At 37.6% G+C, this 22983-nt stretch overlaps 1 protein-coding gene across 2 annotated transcripts in view; it reads right to left on the bottom strand.

Annotated features, from left to right (window-relative positions):
• LOC129247016 (dnaJ homolog subfamily C member 7) overlaps positions 1-22983 on the bottom strand; it is a 51253-nt gene that overhangs the window by 15452 nt on the left and 12818 nt on the right. The window contains exon 1 of one of the 2 annotated variants that reach the window (XM_054885848.1): positions 17030-17675. The exons of the other annotated variant lie outside the window; for it this stretch is intronic. Coding sequence (XP_054741823.1) covers positions 17030-17070 — 41 coding nt within the window. The 5' untranslated portion in view covers positions 17071-17675. Of the gene's footprint in view, positions 1-17029; positions 17676-22983 lie in introns of those variants that run through there. 2 annotated transcript variants of the gene reach the window in all.

Below are 22983 nucleotides of genomic sequence, written 5' to 3'. Positions count from 1 at the left end.
TGTTAGAAAACAGATTGCGATAAATGGATTCAAATAAAAAAATCCCTAAAAGTTCGTGTTTGTTATTCGTGACAACTCGGGTCGTACACTTTTACTACGTTTTTAGCACCTCATTTTGTTACCCGCTTTTAATGTTCTATTCAAAAATGCAATATTTTATGTATTTCTTTATAATTGTTTTATGTCTTCATTACTTTTGTGATTAAATCTTAATTTTGAAATTTTTTGCTCATTTATATTGTAAATTGTATGTATACATATATATGTAATACATAAATACATATACGTAAAATTAGCGCACCCTCACCCGCTTCGCTGGGTGAAAGAAAAATATTATATAAATGAAAAGTGTTCTTTGTTTTTTTCTTGTTTCATCATTTAATTCATGCTCGGCCATTATTTTGTGACTTATTCTAATAACAATGTTTTATTTATTTTAGTGACTTACTCTAATGATTGTAAACCAGTGCTGTCCAAAATGAAAAATGTGAGTGTATAAGTGAGAACGAGAGAATGGGAGCAGCCCAGTGGGAAATTTAAACCAAAATAAATAAATATTGGATTGGAGTAGAAAATTTTTGTGGGAGGAATCGAAATGCCTTTTGATATTACATCTATAGCTTCCTTTGAACGACTTGTAACATAAAAGGCATTGCAAGTCGCCAAAGGCATTTTCTAGCATAAAAAAGTTCTCACAGGGCATTGTATTGCATACATTAAGCGTCGCGGACAAACGTGGTGTTTATTCGTTGCTGGTTTGCTAACGACTGAACGATGGAGAGTAAGAATACGTGTCATCAATTGATGTATGGGATGGACAGCACTGTTGTAAACTAACAACTTATTCTAAAGCCTTCTGATACACAAAATTTTTGGTTTTATTTTCATGCGGTGTATAAATATAAAGTAACGATGGTTTCCCTACTCGAGAACATCCTATATACAGTTGCCCATGTCCAAAGCATGGATAAGTTAGGTCAATTCCACATATGTAATTGAAGTGTTTGACCTTGAGACTTATTGATTGTAATAGCAAAAGCAAAGCGAATGGGAAATTGAAGTCGCTTAAAATCAAAAGGCAAATCTGTTGAAATCATTGGAATGCGCGGAATCAAAACATCTTCACCTTTAAATTTGCCTTTCAAAATTGTTGCTTCAATTACATTGTTCATTGTCCGTTTCACTGCTAATCTTGTCCCATTGCATAGTTTCGGCTGATTGATATTTCGCAACATAATGATCACTGCGCCGACTTTCAATTGCAAACGATGTGGGGCAAGCCAGGCAAATTAAGTGAATTCAAAAATTCAATTGGATAATTCACTACATCGTCGGGATTAGTGATTGAATCAATTGATTTATAGGTGACAACTTCACCTGGAATTTGAGTCAAAATACTGGCATTGATTTCATTGGCATCGACATTTTTGGCAGCTAATATAGCTCTCTCGCTTAGTCAATCTTGATTTCGATATTTATTTATTTTACAAGAGTAACAATTATAAATAACTGTCACACGTAAGTACTAAGCGCTGGCTGTCAGGGCCTTCGGCTTATGATAATATAAACTTAAGTAGCTATATACTATACATACATACTAACATACTAATTTGTTTTTTTGGGTGAGGTTAAAGTTAAGGGAGGAGGAACTATGGTGGAGGGGAAGGATAGTTTTTGGGGTGAGTGTTAGGGATAGCTGTTATGGATTGTATGGCTTGTTCAGAGCTTAATGATCTATATACTTAATCTAGTTTGTGAAATGAATTTACAAATTAAGGTAATACTATTAATATCTGTGTTTCTTAATAAATCAGTGGACTTGCAGTTAGGAAACATCGCATTTCTACATTCCTCCCATTTTTGGCAGTAGTCAAGAGTATGTAGGGTTGAGTAATCGATGGAGTTGCAGTGAGGACAGAGTGGTCCCATTGCATAGTTTTGGCTGATTGATATTTCGCAACATAATGATCACTGCGCCGACTTTCAATTGCAAACGATGTGGTGGCAAGCCAGGCAAATTAAGTGAATTCAAAAATTCAATTGGATAATTCACTACATCGTCGGGATTAGTGATTGAATCATGATGATTTATAGGTGACAATTTCATCTGGAATTTGAGTCAAAATACTGGCATTGATTTCATTGACATCGACATTTTTGGCTGATATAGCTCTCTCGCTTAGCCAATCTTGATTTCGATAGTTTTGTGCAATATTTGGGAATACATTTTGTACTAATTGTACTCTTGATTCTGTTACGGTACAAAAATTAGTTGGAAGTGTGATCATGCCTCCATTCTTATCAATTGGCTTTCGTCCATTTCTAATTTGCAACAAATGTTCGGAAAATTCAGCAGCTGTTGAATCATTCTGTAACTGCACACGAACATTAGTAGTTAATGTGAGTTTTTGAACATATCTCCACAGATTAGAAGATTTAAGGCACGCTCTCAATTCATCAGCTGCTGTTGATTTGGGAATAACAGGCAAAGTTTGTCGAAAATCACCGGCCAATAGAATTAGTGCACCACCAAATATGTTTGTGTTATTTCGAAAAAAGTGTTCTATTAAGGCTTCCAGTGATTTTTTATGAGCCATCGTACATTCATCCCATACAATAATTTTACATGTTTGTAAAACCTTTCCCATTCCAAAATTTTTAGAAATGTTGCAAGTTGGTTCTTCATTTACTTGCATATTTAATGGTAACTTTAATGCAGAATGTGCAGTGCGACCGCCGTCCAATAAAGTTGCCGCTATTCCAGATGATGCCAAAGCCAATGCAATATTACTCTGTGATCGAATGGTGACCAAAATTAACGACAACAAAAACGTTTTTCCAGTCCCACCTGGTGCATCTAAGAAGAATATTCCCCCTCTTTCATTTGCAACATCGTCTATAATTGTGTCATATGCCTGCCTTTGTTCGGTGTTTAATTTTGGTAGGTTTGTTGTTACAAATGTGTTCAGATCATTTCGATCATATTCTTTTTCACGTCTTAATTCTGCATTGTATGCATCATGCATCGGACGATTTGGTGCGATCATACCTAACTCACTCAGAGTTTTATTTGCAATCATCAGGCAAAAGTCTTCGATTTTAATTAATGCCTCATTATATAATTCATCTGTATAATTCAAATTTGGATTTGCAGTAATGCGATGTACTTGATGTGGGATATCTTTTGTCATGTATTCTTGGTAAGTACTCCACAATTCTTTTGGGTTTGCTGGGAAACATGTAGCAATAATGATGGCAAATAGTGTTCTTATTTGGTGTGGAGAACTTGTTGCATATGCATCCCACTGATTATCATTTTCAAGCAAATTCAATTCTTTGCATGTTTGCTGATAAGTACAACAAAGATGACCATTAACTCGTTTCAAACTTTCGAATGATCTTGGGCCGGGAATATCAACTAAGAGTAAACGTAAATAGAAACATTCCGCTTTACTTGGATGCACAGTGCACATAGGAGTATTTTCATTATCTACGCGGCCAAAAGTCAATATAACAAACTTAAAGAAATGATACGACATTCGACTATCTGAGGCAGGGGACATTCCAACGAACAATAGGCCGCCGTCCCCACCCCTATCCCGTTACGCGTTACCTGCCAACCTTAGTCGGTACTTGATCATCGAACAGGCAGCTTGTGTCAGTTATCGGCGATTTTTAGAAAACGTTACCATTGTGAGCTAAACTGCAGTTTCCTGTGTTAACCTGGTTAAAAAAAGCAATGGATTCGAATACTTCAGTTATGTAGCAATCCAAATGTAATTTAAATAATAGAATTTGATTCTGTTTAATATATTTTTAGTTATCGAGAAATAATGTCTAAAATTAGTTGATTTTTTTAAAGAATTTTATCTTCAAAGATGTATCGGGGTAGATCCGGCTTTTTTCGACATTCATGTTAAAAATATACATTCTTAAGTATCAAATGATAATTGAATTAGCCGCGGAATAGCGCGGATACACTAATGCCGAGAACATTTATCTTGTAAAGTCAAAATTATTGAAATATTAATTTATGTTTAAAATTTATTTTAGGTTCAGCGGGTACCTCTGGAGTGAGAATAGTGACTCGTAAATCACTCTTCGATAAGATGAAGAATGAAAATTTACGTAATTTTGAAGAAAAGTTGGGTTTTTTAAGAGACCATCTTTTCACTCAAGACGACCTTTCTGAAAGTCAGTTAAATAAACTGAAACACAATTTTGCGCATCTTAAATCAGAACTGAAGCAAAGGTGGATTAAAGCGCACAAAAAAGAAGAGGTTTTCTTAAAAAACAACCATCTTTGGCTGGAAGGTACTTTCGAAATTCCAGTCACAACTACAAATCGTCAAGGTCGCCCTCGCAAATCATTTGGTGAATCTAGCGAAAGGAGCAAAAGGAGGAAAACCGAAGATATTCGCTCCATTGTAGAAGATGGTGTTTTAATTCACGCAGCACAAGTTGAATTAAGAAAATCTGGAAAACGTGATGCTTCCCGCGTACTCCAAGATATAACAAGCTCCCCGACTCGTGCAACGACAAGAAGTTTTTTCCCTGTTATAGCTTAATTCAAGAAGCCAAAAAGAAATGTTATCCTCCTCCAGAAACGACCACGGTAACGAGTACCTGCGCGGAAACCCAACTGCAACCATTAATTGATATTACTGTCAAGCGTTTATCAGAATTCTTAGAAGAAGTCTTATTGAGAATAAACAAACAAGAGCGGAACACTTTGAAATTGTTATGTAAATGGGGCTGCGACGGATCCCAACAAGCCCAATACAAACAAAAACTAGACGATGAGATTGACTCTGATGCAAATATTTTTCAAAGCTGCTTTGTACCTGTGCGATTTATTTGCGGCACGGACAAACAAAAGGTGTTATGGGGAAATCCAACACCTTCATCTGCCCGATTTTGTCGTCCAATAAGATTTCGCTTCGTAAAAGAGACAACTGATATTACAGACGAAGAGATCAATTATGTTAAAAATTCCATTGGTAATTTGGTTGCGACTGAGGTGGATATTGACGGAGAAAAGTTTTTAGTGTATTCCCAATTTGTAATGACAATGGTCGATGGAAAGGTATGCAATGCAGCTACTGGCACAACATCCACAAGTCGTTGCTACATTTGTGGGAAAGTTTCCAAAGAATTCAACAATTTACAAGACAAAAGGAGAATTTCAAAGGATGCTACTGAATTCGGTCTTTCCATTTTACATGCGAGAATACGATTTTTTGAAAGCATTCTACATCTATCGTATAAATTGCCCGTGAAGAAGTACCGGCAGAGAAAATCAGCGGAAGAAAAAGAAATGGAGTTGAATAAGAAAGTCGAAATACAGACCAGGTTTCGCAATGAAACTGGCTTATTGGTTGACATGCCGAAAGCAAACTTCGGAAACACAAATGACGGCAACACCAGCAGGAGATTTTTTGAAGATCCAAAACTATCCTCAGATATTACAGGAATAGATTACGAGTTAATATATAGATTAAAAGTGATTTTGGAAACGATTTCGAGCGGATACGATATAAATTTAGAAAAATATGAAAAATATGCAGAAGAAACTGCTTGCTTATACGTGCAACTTTACCCGTGGCACCCAATGACACCCACACTTCACAAAGTACTTGTGCACGGATCAGACATAATAAAAAATGCATTGTTACCCATAGGGCAACTATCTGAAGAAGCAGCAGAAGCGCGCAATAAGCATTTTAGGTCATACAGACAGGATTACTCAAGAAAATTTTCTAGAGAGTCCTGTAACAGAGACATTTTCAATAGGCTTCTTTTAAGCTCAGATCCCTATTTTAGTGCCTCAAGGGTAATACAGAAAAATAAGAAGTCTTCTTTTCTTCCTGAAACATTGGATATGCTTGTATCTGCATCACCAAACCCAGCAGACACACTTCAATCCGAAAGTCACGATGAGATTAATTTATGTATTGATTGATTGAATAATTAGTAAAATTGTAAACATGTTTTTTTTTTCCTTTTTTTTATGGAAGTTTAAAGAAAATACATTATTTATACCGTTCACATTACGCTTGTATTATTCCCATCCTTAGCAACTCAAAACCCCAAACAAATGTTTTTGGCCAGCTAGATTAACTAAATACCCCTATGTGCAGTGTAAAGTCGTCCGATTGCATCACCCAAATGAACTCCTGGATATCCATCTACAGGTATTCCTCGTTACCTTCGTACCCAGGACCTTGATGATGCATTCCAAGTATAATATTTAGGAACATTTGAATAAAGCAATGTTCTTGCAAATGAATATGTTTCACATAAGTTGAAAAATGCAGTTACTGTTGTTGCTGGTGGTCGTTCGGCCATTTGTTGAGCAGTATTTTCAGTGAAATAAACACTTTGTTCATTTTCTAAATGGACTGACAAATGAATAACAGCTGGATGGCGATCATGAATCGGAAATGATAATATTCTCCAAACTGCTTCGTTGCTACTAATGTATCTTCCCATTTGGTAATTAGTAATTTCATCATTTCGATTTACAACTCCAAATACGGCCACGTCACTTCCTTTATTGATATATTTGCATATGTATTTGATGGATTTTACGGAGTTACAATATTCAACATTTATATGTGCGTTAAATGTTTTCGATAATAATTTGGAATACGAAACTATCCAACGGTTATCGATCTCCACATCTTGATTATTTATTTTCACAGTGACTGTTTTTCCATTATCTTCTGGTGATCTTCTACGGTACAATGGATATCCATCATTTCCAGTCATTGTTTCAGCAATTAATTGCCTTGGGTAGTTTTTTGAACATTTACCATCACCCATACATGGAGAATTTTGATATAACGTACCACACGGTCCATGAATCATGTTTTCGGTTACAGTAGTACGTAATTCTGGATCTTCATTTATATCTGGAATTTCAGCACATATAATATGATCAATTTTATCTGTGGTTAGTTTTTGTTTTAACCAAATCAAAAAATGCGCATGAGGCAAGCCTCTTTTTTGCCATTCCACAGAATACATGAAACATTGTACATCTCCGTAAACTTTATGTTTTACAATGAAATCCATTAGAGACTGTAGCTTTCGTCTAAACACTCTTGCAGTAATGTCATGCCTATCAGTAGCTGATTGCCCAGTATATAAATGATTCTTAATATCATCCCATTTCGGATTGCATGTGAAAGTTATGAATAAGTCGGGTCGACCATAATTTCTGACATAACACATTGCATCTTGGGCGTATTCATGCATATGCCTTGGACTGCCTGTATACGATGAAATAATATTATCGTTTGAGCAATGTTATTATCGTTGGTATCGTTGTTAATTGCATCTCGTAAATATATGTATTCGTCACAGCGTAATTTTCTTTGGTTAAATCTAATGTAATTCAATCGTTCTGTTTCTATTTTCGCATACATGTCAACAATATACTGATGAAATAATTTACGACATTTTAAAATGTCATTCTCTTGATTTTCTCTTATCATGATTATGTATGCATAATAATTCATTCAGTTTTATTTGTTTCTTGACCATTTGCTGGATTTATTTGTTTTATATCAATCGAATAACCATCTTCACCACGACAGAACATAAGAGGATATTGTAATGCATCATATTTTCGATGCACTTCATTAACACGTTGCAGTGTGTCATTTCTTCTTTGCAAAACAATATATCTTGGTTGAAATTCATCTCCAGATATAACAATTGCAACCTCGTTGCTTGAAGTTGGTTGATTGTATCTTCCACGATGTTCGCCGGCAGGCGTTTTATTTGCATCAATTTTAATTTTATGATTATCAGATGACAATCTTTTGATTGTTGTTTTAAAACTTTGCACCAAAACATTGTGTGTGTGTAATAAATCTTGTAACTCTCTCATAATGACTCTGTTTATATTTCGGGAAAATGCACACCGTGCTTCAAGTTCATCATCGTTGTCATTAATGAAATAAATTTGCAAAAATTTTGACTCTTGATCGGGTAGTGGTAGTAATGAACCTATTAAGTAATATGCTTACCCTTGAATCTGAAAAAAGCCATAATTTGTGTCCATAAAATCTAATGATTCATTAGATGTGTCAGCGAATGTTGTTGAACGTTGAAGTTTATGTATTACCTTGAACGTTGGCATGATGTTATCGGTTATAATTTTTCCAGCAACAAAAGATGTCATTTGAAAACATGAATTATATGTGGAAATTTTTTCAAGAAAATGTTTGGAATCGGGTGATGTTCCCGATAATAATGTAGCTAATGGTTCGGGCGGATATTGTATGTCTGGTAAACGAACTTTTCCTGCAGCGCAACACATGTCTGGTGTTTCAGTTTTGAATTTCAATGCTTGACAAAATCCGCAAGTTTTATCTATACTTCCAATGACAACGTATTTGTGAGATGAATAATCAAGTTGTGGATTATATTGAAATGCTGCACCATTCAAATTTACAGAATTGATATTTATTGGCCGATTTTGAGAACGTGACCTAGACGATCTCTTTGTTGACTTAATCTATCAGCCTGATTTTCCTCACTTTCATTTTGTCTGTGATTTTGCACATTTCTATTGTGACGTGTATTACGTCCGATTTTAGCATGCCTTCTACCTCTTGGCATTTCTTTTACCGAATCAAAGTGGTCTTCTTTATGTCACTCTGAGCTCTTGATTGCTACTTTTCTTGTTTTTAAACTAGAATTCAAATTAACACACTGTTAGCGCCATCTTTTAAAAATATAATTGAACTGTGAGCACCCGCTGAAATGAAAATTACACAGAACAGAAATGGGAAATGATCTGCAAAAATAATATTTATTTTTGAAATTTTTCTTGAAAATATCTACGGAAAGTGTGAAAACAATCTCTTTTCTTAAATATCTTAAGTAAAAACTTCTAAAATATTAATTATTTTTGCCGATTTCTGTTGTGTGTATTTTTCACACCATTTATTCACTGTTTCACTTGTTATCAATAATTTGCAAAATTAATATATATTATATTTTGTAAATTTCTCTTGAAAATATCGTTTGAAAATGTGAAAACAATCTCTTCTCTTAAATATTTCTGACGCACTTTTTTTATCTCTTTGGTTGATGCGTGGAAACTGCTTCACTTGAACACTTGACCAAATAAAACACTTTCTTGTTAGTTTTAACACTTACTTTCACTATGCACTATTACTGATAACCTGTGGTAATCTTCTAAGAAAACGGCCTTGCTTAAGTACTTTTTTAGCGACGACCTGTTCAGGTTCGTTGAGCTAATGGTTTTGCTTCGGTTATCCCGAAGTGTGGGTGTAAAGAAGAAGTATTTAAGCAAAGTGTTAAGTTAGTCACAGCAGCATTGTGTTACGATTAATTATTGCAGGCGGTCAGCTACAGCTGTGCCTGCTAATTTGTATGTTTCTATTCTATGCGAATGCAGGCATGCAGCCACTGCTGTATGAATATATGTATATGTATGTATGTTTGCATTCCATTAAAATGTACATATGTAATGGAATGAAAATTTAGGCATAAATACTGCTGCGTTAACTTGTACATATGTGAGTAAAATGTACGCTCCATGCAACCGTTTACAATAACAACCACACGCGTAAAAAGAACGCTGCCTCGTGTATACTGTGTGTTGACGAAGAAGTAAAGGAGATTTTAACCAAACATAATTACAAACCTTCTCCACATGTGTCTCTTCAATGTAGCAAAGTTTGGTTAAAATCGGTTGAGCCATTCTCCGTAAAGCTCATCACAACGCGAAAAACGGCTGAATTTTTATATACAGGGTGGCTGATGAATTTTGCTACATTAAGAAACTCAAATAACTTTTTTTTTAGTGTATGGAATTCATTTATTTTTTTTTTCAAGTTGAAGGTCATTAAATTTTATTAAATGTAGCTTAACTAGTTTTAAAAATAATTGAATTTAAATGCCCCCCATGCTCGTTGACACAAGTGCGGCATCTTAGTAAAAAGTTGTTCATTGCTGCTTTGAGAGTTGCGACAGGAATAGCCGCAATTGTTGCCCGAATGGATTGTTTTAGTTCATCCAAATTTGTTGGTTTTGTTTTATAAACTTCTTGTTTACATAAACCCCACAAGAAAAAGTCAGGTGCAGTAAGGTCAGGCGACCTGGGGGGCCAACGAAATTCGGAGTTTCTTGAAATCAGTTTATTGGGAAATTTTCGTCGCAACTCTGTCATAACAGTCTGGGCTATGTGAGACGTTGGCCCATCTTGTTGAAACTACACAGAGTTGAAAGGAATTCTCTTTCGGCGTAGTTCTGGATAGAAAAATTCTTTCAGCATTTTCAAATAACGGTCTCCAGTAACCGTAACGGTGTGACCATTTTCTTCAAAAAAATAAGGCCCGACAATACAGCGTGAAGAAACCGCACACCACACTGTCACGCGAAGAGGATGCAATTCCGTCTCGTGGAGTATCTGTGGGTTAGAAGTACTCCATATTCGACAATTTTGTTTGTTCACATTGCCGTTTAAATCGAAATGGGCCTCATCAGACGTGAAAAGGCAGTTTAACATGTTTTGGTCTTCTTCCACCATTTGCAGGATCTTCTGGCAAAATTCCAAGCGAATCGGCAAGTCTGCTGCATTCAGTTTGTTAACAATTTGAATTTTGTAGGGAAATAAGTCTAAATCTTTGTGCATTATTGTTTGCAAAGACTGTCGGCTGACACCAAGTTGAGCAGATAAGCTTCTTGTTGAAACCCTTGGATTGCTTTGTATAGCTGCAGCTACAGCAGCGATCGTTTCCTCCGTCCGAACTGGTGGGTTTCGATGATAAGGCCTTCTTGCGACTGTTCCTTGCTCAGCAAAATTATTCACCAGTCTCATTATGGTCCATCTGCTCGGGGGATCGCCGCCAAACATCCGCGTGTACTCTCTCTGTACCAAAACTACGGACTCCAGTGCGTGATAGCGGCGGACTATCCAAATTCTTGTTTGCGTGTCCCAGTTATCCATTTTAATAAATTTTAAAGATCAATCTGCAAATTAAAACAAAAATGGAACAGATAACTTAAATAACTTTCATCAGCCACCCTGTATATAGATTTACGAGTAATATACGCGGAAGCTGCGTTGAGTTTTTTCGTAGATCGTGTGCTTTTAGCATTTGATAATGGGCAAGGTAGCAAGGCCGTAAGAAAATGCAAGGCGAAGTGGGTATCTTGCCACCGGTCGAACTACAGGGTGGCTACACCAACCCATATTGACGAACATGTTCGTCAGTCAAAAACGCAGCACAGCTGAATTTGTCTGCTGACACGATCAAATATGTGGGACTGGCCGCAGAATGTTTTTGTAGGTATGTATACGCAAATCGAATCTAGGTGGTGCCACGCACTAGAAAGTAGAGAAGTGTTTATACATTAGAATGTCACGACAAAAGAAAGTAGAGTAGTGTAAAATTTCATTTCATTTTGTGTTGACATCCTAATATACAAGAAGAAAGAAAAAAAAAACAAATAGCTAGTCTGCTGCTTTCACCTTTAGTAGATTCGCCTTAGGTAGGCGTATCTGGTAAAATATGCGGCGAAGTGATTTTTTTTTTACATAAAACTGTGTCAGGTGACTCAGACGTAAATTTTTTAAATTAACAAAAATACAGCCATTATTCTTAAAATAATGCAATATAACTATCAAGTTTAGAATAATATAGAAAACGAAATATATGATTTGTATTTGTTTGATAACAGCTTCGATCGTTTACATCAAGATACTATATTTAATACTCGAAAAGGTGACTGTGCGCAAAACGCTTAAAAGCTTATGCCAAATTATTAGGAGCAGTCGCAAAAAAATTTATTTTTAATTAAATTACGTTTAATATGATTAGAACAACATCTTACAAAATATACATATAATAAAAAATACTCAAAAACACCGTTAAACACCGTATTGTAAAAAAAAATTGTATGTGTTGGGAGAAATGTTTCTTCTTACGAGTCAGTATTTTGTAACATTTTCCTTAGCCTCAATAAGGGCTTCTAAGCGCCTGGGCATACTTTCTATGCATTGTTTGACACTTTCTTTTATTTTACGGTTGTGATACCAAACCTCTATCAGCTTTTCTACCAGTCTTACCTTGGTTCTTATCATTTCTTTGGCAATCTCTGCTTTGGTGATCTCCCAAAGATTTTCTATGGGGTTCATATCCGGAGAATTGCCCCGCCAAGGCAAGACTGGAATGTTATAGTATTTCAAGACCTTAGTAACTCTTCTGGCTTTATGACACGGCCCCGAATCGTGCGTAAACATGAAGTCTTCACCATCCTGGAACCATTCCCTCAGCGCCGACAGCAATCCGTTTTTGAAGCACTTCTTTATATTGGTCTTATTTCATTTTTTTTTAATGTTTATCAATTGTTAGTAGGCAAACAAACCTTATTCCAATCCTCAACAGTCATTTGGTGGTGTTCCTGAGCCCAGGCTAGTCGCTTCCTCATCTTGGCTTCAGTCAGGCGAGGTTTCTGGACGATGCCCTGTCAAGCCTTTCTCTCGGAATCTTCGCTGCACAGTTCTTTTGAAAACGGATATGCCAGCCTTTGAACTTGCTGGGTTAACAAACTAGCGCTTTTTTCGATTTTCCAAATATATGTCTCGAATTTTTCTGTTTGAACGTGGCGTCGTCTTTCGTTTTCTTCCGCTGTTGCCTTTTCTCTTAGGCGATAGAGGCAAGTTTTTGTGCAAATTTATTTGTATTCTATTAACTACTGATTTAGAAACACCAGAAATGTCTGCTATCTTCCTTTGGAAGTGAGTGGTGTGTTGGAGAAGAGTTCTTATTTCAGATTTTTTCGTGGGAGAAACGTCGCATCCCTTACCCATGCTAGAAGATTAAAAAATTCATAAATACAATTAATTATAACAAAATTATTGAAAGAAAATTATTTTTAATGCATCAAATTAATAATACTTACATTTTAACAATATTTAATGGCACAAATATAAAAGTAACTATGCTTGAAATCTTTAAATTCGTCTTACACTGTATCGTGCTTCCAACAACCACTTGAAATACGAGCATTAGAAACATGCCAAACGGAATAATAAATTTAATTAACAATTTAACCACTCAAACTGCAGTCAAGTGCATCGAGGAAAAGTAAGCAAAAAATTTGATGTCCACTGTACATATATTAAAAATAAGGACATAGAAGATGAAAAATTAATTGCTTTTGCGGAAGCTAACGAGAAGCTTTTTAAACATCTTCGCGACAAACTTCTACATATGCGTACGAATTTCATGATATTTTTGTCACTAGGGAAAGCAAGTGCAGACCGTTATGTGGGTGAGTAACCGAAGCATTACTATTGATGAAACCAAAAATAAATGAAAGCCAACGCCTAAAGCTGAAAGCCTTTTAGCCTATTCGATTAAATTAGATTTGTGGGAGTTGGACAAGTCCGAGCAGTCAGTCAGGAGACCATAATACTACACCCGGATAGATTTGAGTAGAAAGAATAGAGAGATAGGAAAGATAAAATGTGGGTGGTAAGACGGAAAAATTAGTTTGAGGTCACTCTTCCACAAATCTCTTGGATTCATTGATGAATTTTAAGACATCCGGAAGAGGAAGAGTATGAACTTTATCCATACTCAGTATATCGCAACCCAATATCCTAAGTCTGATTCTGGAAAACGCCGGACAGCTACAGAGAAAATCTCTGCAGTGTCGTCATCCTCAAAACAAGATATGCCTAATATGGAGCTGTCGACGACTCCCATTGCAGCCATATGCTGACCACAGGCGTTGTGCCCAGTGATTACACTCACCGGTTCTCTCAGGTTCTTTCTGCTGAGTTTTAGGAGAAAGGTCGCTATTTTCCTGTTTGGTTCTTTCATAAAGCGGTTGGCTACTCTGCACGAATTCAACCGAGAGCAACGTCCTATATGGGCCGAACTCATAAAATCGTCAATCCATAATTGAATCGATGCAGAATTGACCTAGAAAGGGTTCAGGGCCTAGCGGCATACTTGCAGAGCCTTCATTAGCAAGTTTATCAGCTAACTTGTTCCCTGTAATACCCCAATGTCCAGGCACCCAAATAAGACTAACTTTGTTGTGTTTTGTAACACTGTTCAGTTTTCTTACAATCGCCGACTAACTTCGAAAAGCAGCGTGGGTTAGCAAGGGCTTTCAGTGCAGTTTGACTGTCACTACAATTCCAATACTGCTACCCCGCCACTTTTTTCTTTTTTTTTGCCTATATCTACATCTAGTTTATACATATTTAAATTTAGTGATTTTTAAAATCCCACGGAATATCCGGAATATCCGCCGTGGCCGATTAGATTTGTGCGTGACTACCATTCGGAAGTGCATAGGTGCGAATCTACGTGCATGAAAAACCATAATGATAGAAAAAGTTTTTTCCAATAGCGGTCGCGCACGACAAGCAACCCTCCGAGTGTATTTCTGCCATGAAAACCTCCTCATAAAATACATCTACTCCTCAGGGTCAGCTTAAAACTTTAAGTCCCTGCATTTGTGGAACAGCATCAAGATGCACGCCACAAATAGGAAGAGCTCAGCCAAACAAAAAAAGAACAAAGAACAAAAAATATTTAACCCTTCCACAAGTTATAAATCACATGTAATAAAATTTTTCAATGAATTTTTTTAAGGCTTTCGCATCACTATGTATTTAGACGAACTTTTATACTCGAGAAAACAAATCGTATAGATGTTTATGGAAAACAACAAACGGCTGACTTTAAAATGAGGGAGGAATTTTCTTTTAATTCGATACAAAACTGGAAAAAGGGCATGCAAATAATTTAAATTAATTTGCAAGCTTCTTCCGTGTGAGCTCGCAGTTGCGATGTACCGCCAATCAAGTACAAAGCGTTCGAAAAAAGCATTAGGTTATGTAAAGAAGTTACAATCATACGTCGGATTTCTTGTGGTATAAAGCGTAACTTCAACAGCACACATGCATACATAAATTATACGATAAAACTAGTATCGTACGTCTGTGTTTGTGGTAAATTATCGCAAAGTTTTAGAAATCTAGTCGTTTCGCCTGATTTATTTTTCATATCTACATAAACATATATATATACATATGTACCTGCATATGTATGCATATTTATTCAGCAGATATGATAATGGATATAAATGCGTACCCTCCAGGAAAAATACAAACAAGTTAAACAGATTTCTGGTTTTGCTTATTGCGATTAGCGCAACCTGTTTTCAAAGTTTAACAACCAATACCGAAATTTGAAAATAAAAAGTTGGATCTCGCGTGAGTTAACGACGTATGATGAATTTTACCGAATTCAGTAAATATAAATAAAAATATCAATAAATAATAAAAACCAACATGAGTTAGGTTGCAGTTTTCTTCCTCAGAAGTTCCGTTTGAAGAATTTAAAACGAACTATTGATAAAACAATGACAATGAGAGGGTCAATTGATACTTCCTAGGAACATAGCATGGCGCACCAATCTTAGCACAGATTTATTGGGCTCTGGGGTAATTTTTATGCTATTGGCAAGGCAACAGCTTTCACTGTACAAATGTATGTTAGGATAATGTTAAACAATCTAATTTTGTCATAACTTTGCAAACTCCTATGTTAAAATGATTTTGGGCAATAAATGAAAGGATATGCCGATTGATTACTGCAGATGTGTTTAGACGAAAATAAACACATAGACCGGTTCGCTTAAACACTTTTATTCAAGTTATTATTTTCTGAATTTCTTCACGTTTTAACTTTTTTTGCAGTTTCTATAACTTTGCCAATCAAGTGGAAATGGTTTTTTTTAATAAACTTTCTAATACTAACACAACTGACACCAAACTGACAACCAAAATCCGTATTGAGTGGACATTTTCAAGGAATTTTTTTCTGAATTCAGCGAAAATTTTTTACTTGAAACTGATTTATGAAATGTCGGCAGTGTTATCAACTGAATCGATGAACAAGGTGAGTAATTTCAACGAGAAATAATACATCTGGATGCACGATACAAAGAAAAGTAATTAGATGCATTAATAGCAGATATTTCTTGGAGGATAATGGTTCCAGTTGATAATGTTAATAAAAGTTGTTATCTTCTTCATATTACGATGATGGTGAATATTTTATAATCGAAATAAAAAGCAAAAGGGTCGAATTCGAAATAAAAGTATTAAAAAATAAACAAAAAACTGTGAACAAATGAATTTTTTTTTAAGTATTGACTGCGGTGTTTAAAAATTGTATTCGTAATACGACTAATATAAATTTAACATTACGACAAATCTTTTTTTTATTGAAAAAACCTCTAATTTGAATATTGGCTTATCTAGCGTAGAGGCAATAAAAAACAAATCTCAGAAATGAGTTCCTCGCACCACAATCCCTTATTTAAGCATTTTTGATATTTTCCAAAAACTTTATCTAATTAAACAATAAGTAGTGTGAGCTAAACTTAAAGAACCCTTAACCTCGTTCCCACGACAGTCGGCCAGGACTGTCACTTCAGCAGCATTCCTCGGATATGCACGGCGAAATTTATGCTGCTACAACAAGCCCTTAACCTAGTATCATGGACACCTTCAACTAACACTTGCAATTGGTTTCACTAAATAACAAGCCAACAAGATTGATTTTGTACCATAGCGTTTATGTATATATTTCAATTTCAATATTAGCACATACATCCTTTTTGGGTGTTTGTTTGGCCGAACTCCTATTTGTGGTGTGAGTCTTGATCTTTTCCAGAAATGGAGATGCAGATGGTTTTTATAAGGAGCTCTTTCAAAAATAGACTCGGAGTTTTGACATTGCCTGCCGAGGACTGGGCGCTAGGGCGCTATTAGAAAACAACCTTTTTTATCATTTAATGTCCCACACTCACAGTGGGTTTCAAACGACTACGGCGTTTAAAATAAATCAATTACTAGTATGGATTAGAGCGAATCTTCTCGAAACGCAACGAGTCAGATATAATTGGTTTCTTGCAGGGTCGGTACATTATTAGTTGCGATTAGTTTTATACTTACTAAATCATCTTTGCTAAAGTCTTCTCGAATGTAGATTTCATTGGTTTCAATGTAAATGGTTGCACTGATAAGCCGAATCAGATACCCTTATTGAATTCCGTTTACTATTTTATTTGCCAACAATAAATATTTTGATTGCATAAAAAACTAAGAACAAAGTAGGTTGCTGTCTGTTCTCAAAGACCTTCACGGTTAAAGTCAAATATGTAGTTTCGCGGGTGAAATATTTCTGCCACTTGCTATTTTTCAACTTTGCTCACATTGCATTTCTCAAAAAAAAAAAACATAAAGTGCGTTTAAAAAATAGGTTATCACCCACAAACACACACAGACAAACTCAAACGTTTAGAATACACAAAAGCAACGATTAACGATCAAGCGAAAGCAGCTTTATTTAGCCACGTTGAGTGTGTATATTTTATGAGTAAACAATTATAGCCAAGAAAAAAATTTTTTTTTGTAATTTAAAACATCAAAAATGACTATCGAAAAATCTCTGCCAGTGAAGTCTACATATAATAAGTGATTTCTATTTTTGCCACAGAGCTAAAAAAAAAAGCGCTGCCACTATGTTGGTTATCCGTTAGTTAGCCGTTGTTGTTTTCTCGACACCTTCTCGTAAACCGCTCACGCTAGCCCTTCAACAGATTTTAATTGATCGCACCGATGCACAAAATGCACTGAAACGCACTACTAGCGGTAAAAAATGCAAAGCGCATTATGGACACGAGCGGCTGCCAATCGATTGCTGAGTAGCTGCACTCGTATGCTACGCCACTTTGTTATTTAAAATCTGCCAAGAAAGCTTCGATCATGGGCATATGATAATACATACATACAAGTAATAAAGTCGGCAAAAATTCAATTTCAAAACCGGTGCCAAAAGCAATCCAGTAATATTCCATATATTAATTTTCCTGCGCATCACATACGTAGTTCTTAAGATATTTCATTATTCATTATTAGTAGATTTGAATGGGCAATTGTAAGAGGAAATCTGAACCATGGAAAGTCAGCACGTTTAGTAATCTTCAAATTATGGACCACTTTGCTAATGACATCCGAGTGCGAACCTCTACCAAGCAAGTGTCCTGGTATACTAACAGAAACAAGTTTAGTGAGTGTCCCTTTTAACAGTATGCTAACATTACTAAAACCTAAAAAATCAGCGAAGTTGTGTTCATATTCTCACTAAAAAATTTGGCAGCCAGGCCGGGTAAGTAATCGAAGAAATAAATTAACTTTTTAATTGAAACTGATGCAAAATGTCATATGTTGATTCAAGGTAAAATAGCTTTTATATTGACTGGTAATATACTTATAACTTTTCATTATTTGCAGATACGGAATGAAGTCTTGAACGTTTTCGAGGACTTAACTAGGATATTTTCACAGTATTTGCATGCCGGCCAGGAAGTAGTTTAGCCTATGTTTTAAATTTATAATTTTAAAATTTTAACTACTTGCAGCGCAAAGAAATGAGTAAGCGTTTATTTTTCCTTTTTAATCTCTGTCACATCGCGGATGAGAGTTACAATTTTTAGGTAGTATTTAAGAACCAATATTGACACCGATTATGATGTCAGCCTTGAAATACAACGCACAAAGTAGACATTTAAGTAGTAAAGTCCTCTCTCGACTAACAAAAAACACACTTATAAGTCTCTAAATCTATTTTATAGGGTGGGCCATATAGCGTTTGCCTTTTGAACCACCTATTTTTCTGAGAATGGTAACACAAATGTGTTCATAATTTACTTAATGGTTGGACATTTACGAAATGGGACGCTATACGCTTGAACAAAATTGGGAAATATTGAAAACCTATTTCCAAAGTGGTGAGTCTTCTTCTTCTTTTCTGATTTTCATATCGGTGGCTACGTCAATAAGCAAAATTGTCGGGAAGCAAATGAATCCACAACGAGTCACTGTTTGGTGCGGTTTTTGGTCTGGCGGCATCATCGGGCCATTTTTTTCGAAAATGAGCGAGGAGCCGCGGTTACAGTAAATGGTAAATGGCGAGCGTAACCGTGACATGCTCAACGAGTTGTTTCCAAAAATTGAAGAGGATGACATGGACGACATTTGCTTTCAACAGGACGGTGCAACTTGTCCACTGCCAAAGTTACACTCGAACTTTTGGCTACCGTTTTTGAAAACCGAATAATCAGCCGAAATTCCGATATCAATTGCCCGCATCGGAGCTGTGATTTAAGCCCGTTGGACTATTTTTTGTGGGGAGCCGTTAAGGACAAATGCTATGCGAACCATCCAGAGACGAGACGATTGATGCTTTAAAACACGAAATCGAAGTTGCCATTCATGAAATTGGAGCCCAAACAATCGAAAATGTGCTTAAAAATTGGGTTGATCGAATGGCCTACTGTAAAGCCAGTTGTTGTTGTTGTTTTAACAGCATAGGTAGCCCTGTCTATGTAAGTATATCATCGGTCGTCTTCGTCTAGCTCATCTAAAGGTAGGCCCAGGAAACATGCTGTTTCGACAGGTTGAGGGAGAGGAGGGTTAGATGAGTCGGTTTGAGGGGGCATGTGAAGAGGTGGTTAGTGTCGTGCGGGGTACCTTCACATGCCGGACATGTGTTTGGTATGTCGGGGTCGATTCTGGATATGTAGGAGTTTAACCTGCTACAGTATCCAGAACGTAATTGTGCCAATGTTACACGAGTCTCACGGAGAAGCTGGAGCTCTTCATCTGCGATTGGTGGTGGTTGGACTCCGATTACGGCATTCACAAGACGGGAGTTCGTGAAGGTGGTAACGGTGACTGTCTAAATACTGTCCGGTCCAGTAGGTTTCGGTCAGTTTTGTCCTGGATTTCGTCAGCGTAGTCTAGCGTAGGGGTGAAACCTGCGGTAACATCCCAGCAGGAACTGCTTGCTGAGCAGTTTGTTGTGCTCCGCTACTGGGATGTTGGATGGGTGACATTAGGAGGCACCCGGTCGCTGTCCGAATGCCGGTATTTTGACATGTCTGTAGCTTTGTCCACTGCGAATCACTAGTTCCAGGCGACCAGACAGGCGCAGCATAGTTTAGAACCGGCCGGCCAATTGCCTTAAATGTCGAAAGCAACAGTTCTTTGTCTTTGCCCCAAGTGCTGCCGGCCAGCGATTTGAGGACCTTGTTGCGATTTTGGACTTTTTGGTTGCGGTTGTATGCGCAGAGAAGGAGAGCAAGCTGTCAAAGGTTACACCCAAAATTTTGGGGTTATTTACAGTCGGAATTGGTGTGTCGTCGACTTTTACCTTAAGGGACAGCATGACCTCCTTTGTCCAGGTGGTGAAAAGGGTCGCCGTGGACTTGGTGGGGGAGAGTTGGAAATTCCTCGCAGTGAAAAACCGAGAAAGGTCGGTGAGGTAGTCGTTCACTTTGGAACACAGGCCATCGATGTCATTGCCCGACGCCATTATCGTGCAGTCGTCAGCGTATGAGATCAGGGAAACTCCCGCTGGTGGTTGGGGGAGCTTCGAGATGTAGAAGTTAAAAAGAAAGGGACAAAGGACACCACCCTGCGGTACACCTTGCTTAATCTTCCTCTGCTTTGATGTTTGATCTCGAAAAATCACTGACGAGTGCCGACCGCTCAGGTAGTTCGCGGACCACCTCTTCAGCCCTGGCGGGAGTGTCGACTGATAAATATCATCTAGTAGCGTGGAATGGCTGACTGTATCGAAAGCCTTCTTTAGTTCCAACGCTACTAGGACAGTCCTCTCGCAGGGGCGGTTTTGGTTAAGCCCGCGATTTATCTGGGCGTTTATGGCGGTGAGTGCAGTGGTGGTGCTGTGCACTCGTCGGAATCCGTGCTGATATGGGACTGGGGCCAGATGTGTCGTGTAGAGTGGGAGTAGGAGGGATTCAAGTATCTTCACTACTGGGGAAAGGAGAGTTATCGGACGATAAGACTCCCCTTGGTTGGCGGGTTTCCCAGGTTTCAGTAGTGGGACCACTCTCCCTGCTTTCCACTTGTCAGGGATGATGAGAGTGGCCAGGGACAAATTGAAGACCCTTGTGAGGAATCCTACTCCCAGGGGTCTCAGATGCTTCAGCATCAGCGCGTTTAATCCGTCAGGGCCAATGGCTTTCGATGATTTCGACTTGTTGATGGCCCCCTGAACATCATCACCGGAGAAAGTAAGTGGCGCACTGTCGTTCGTCAGTTTGTGCAGCCTTCTGGGAACACGACGTTTGGTTCTGTCGCCCGGAGGATGCAGTATGAAAAGCCGGCTAAAATAGCTCGCGCATCTCTTCGGGTCCGACGAAGTACAACCGTTGAAGGTGATAGCCACCTTGTCGTTGTGCTTCGTCGGGTTCGACAGTGACCTAACGGTGGACCAGAGCTTACTCACCCCAGAGGTGAGGTTACAGGTCTTCAGGTGCTCAACCCATTAGGTCCGCTTATGTTGATTTACCATTTGCCGGATCTCCAAATTGAGATCCCTTATGCGGGGATCCCCGGGATCGGCCTGGCGTAGGTGATCACGCTCGTTTGCTAAACTGGCTGCTTCGGCTGGGAAATGAGGACGGATGTCCTTATAACTTCCAGCGGGAATGAAGCGAGCCGCAGCAGCTGTGAGCACCTTGCGGAATGTGCGTTCGCCCACGCGCACATCAGTGGGGATGGAAAGAGCGGCGAAAGAGTCCTCGGCGAATTCCGTGAAGCCGGCCCAATTAGCTTTTTTAAAGTTAAAATAGGACCGGTGATTCGCGGAAACGAAGTCGGCAGGTCTCTCAATCTAGACGAAAATGAGCAAGTGGTCTGATGCAAGCGATAGCATAGGTCGCCACGTTATGCTATTTATCAGACCCGCGCTAGCTATTGTTAGGTTAGGCGAGCTGCTACAATTGCCCACTACCCTGGTGGGGGCGTCGTCGTTCACAGTGCTGAATGTCGAATCGTCTATCTGCTCTGCCAATTGCTGTCCCCTACGATCATTTGGCAGGCTTGAATGCCAAAGATCGTGATCCGCATTAAAGTCACCTACAACCAATCGGTTTTCACCTCTGATGAGCGCACCTATATCAGGTGATATCCTGCCGGGCAGCAGGTGACAGGGGGTATATATATGTTAAATATTTCGAGCTCGGAATCGCCTGACCGGACATCTATGCCTTGACATTCTAAGGTGCTGTCCCTGCGGTCGATTCCTTCATCGATGAGACGATACTGCACTGTGTGGTGGACTATAAACGCTAGGCCACCACCATTGTCTCGCTCGCGATCGTGTCTGTGCACGTTATAGCCATCCCTGGTGATCAGAGATGACCTAGCGTGCAACTTTGTTTCTTGGACCGCAGCTATTTTAATACTGTGCCGGCTCATAAAGTCAACTATCTCGTCGACCTTACTCGTAAGTCCGTTGCAGTTAAGGGGGTCCTCTAGTTTCTCGTCTGTTTTTTTTCGGGTTTTTCAATAATTTTTAACGGGCAAACGATCAAAATAATAAATCTCATTGTGTTCACATAATCTTTAGTAACATTTAAATGAGCTTTACAAATTTTTTGAAGACAAAATATAAATATAAATTCTATTTTTTACTTATTTTTTCTTTATTTTTTCGCTCATAGGAAAAAAACTATCGAAGCAATCATGATAATCCTAGTTCAATCGCTGGCTTATAATATATTAATTAATTTAGTGTTATTAGTTTTCAAAATATAAATATATTTAATCTCAAAAAAAATTTTTAATATAAATGTTACACATTTACACATATGTGCCTAATGAGCTCCTTCATATTTTTGGGTTATTGTTATGCTAAAATTTATGTCAATGCAAATTTGGTTCGAATAAAAAAGAATACGTTGATTGTGTCAGTAACTTGTGTAATAATATAAAAAAAAAATTCATAACGGTTGATATAACTACCGTCTGTTTTGATAATCTCTAACGGTCTATACAATGACATTGTTTATGTACGTTCGAAAATTTTTGTATTT

This window comes from Anastrepha obliqua, chromosome 5 (genome assembly GCF_027943255.1).
Source record: "Anastrepha obliqua isolate idAnaObli1 chromosome 5, idAnaObli1_1.0, whole genome shotgun sequence".
Taxonomy (NCBI): domain Eukaryota; kingdom Metazoa; phylum Arthropoda; class Insecta; order Diptera; family Tephritidae; genus Anastrepha; species Anastrepha obliqua.
Note: the sequence above shows the minus strand (reverse complement) of the source record. Positions and strands in the feature narration are given on the sequence as shown.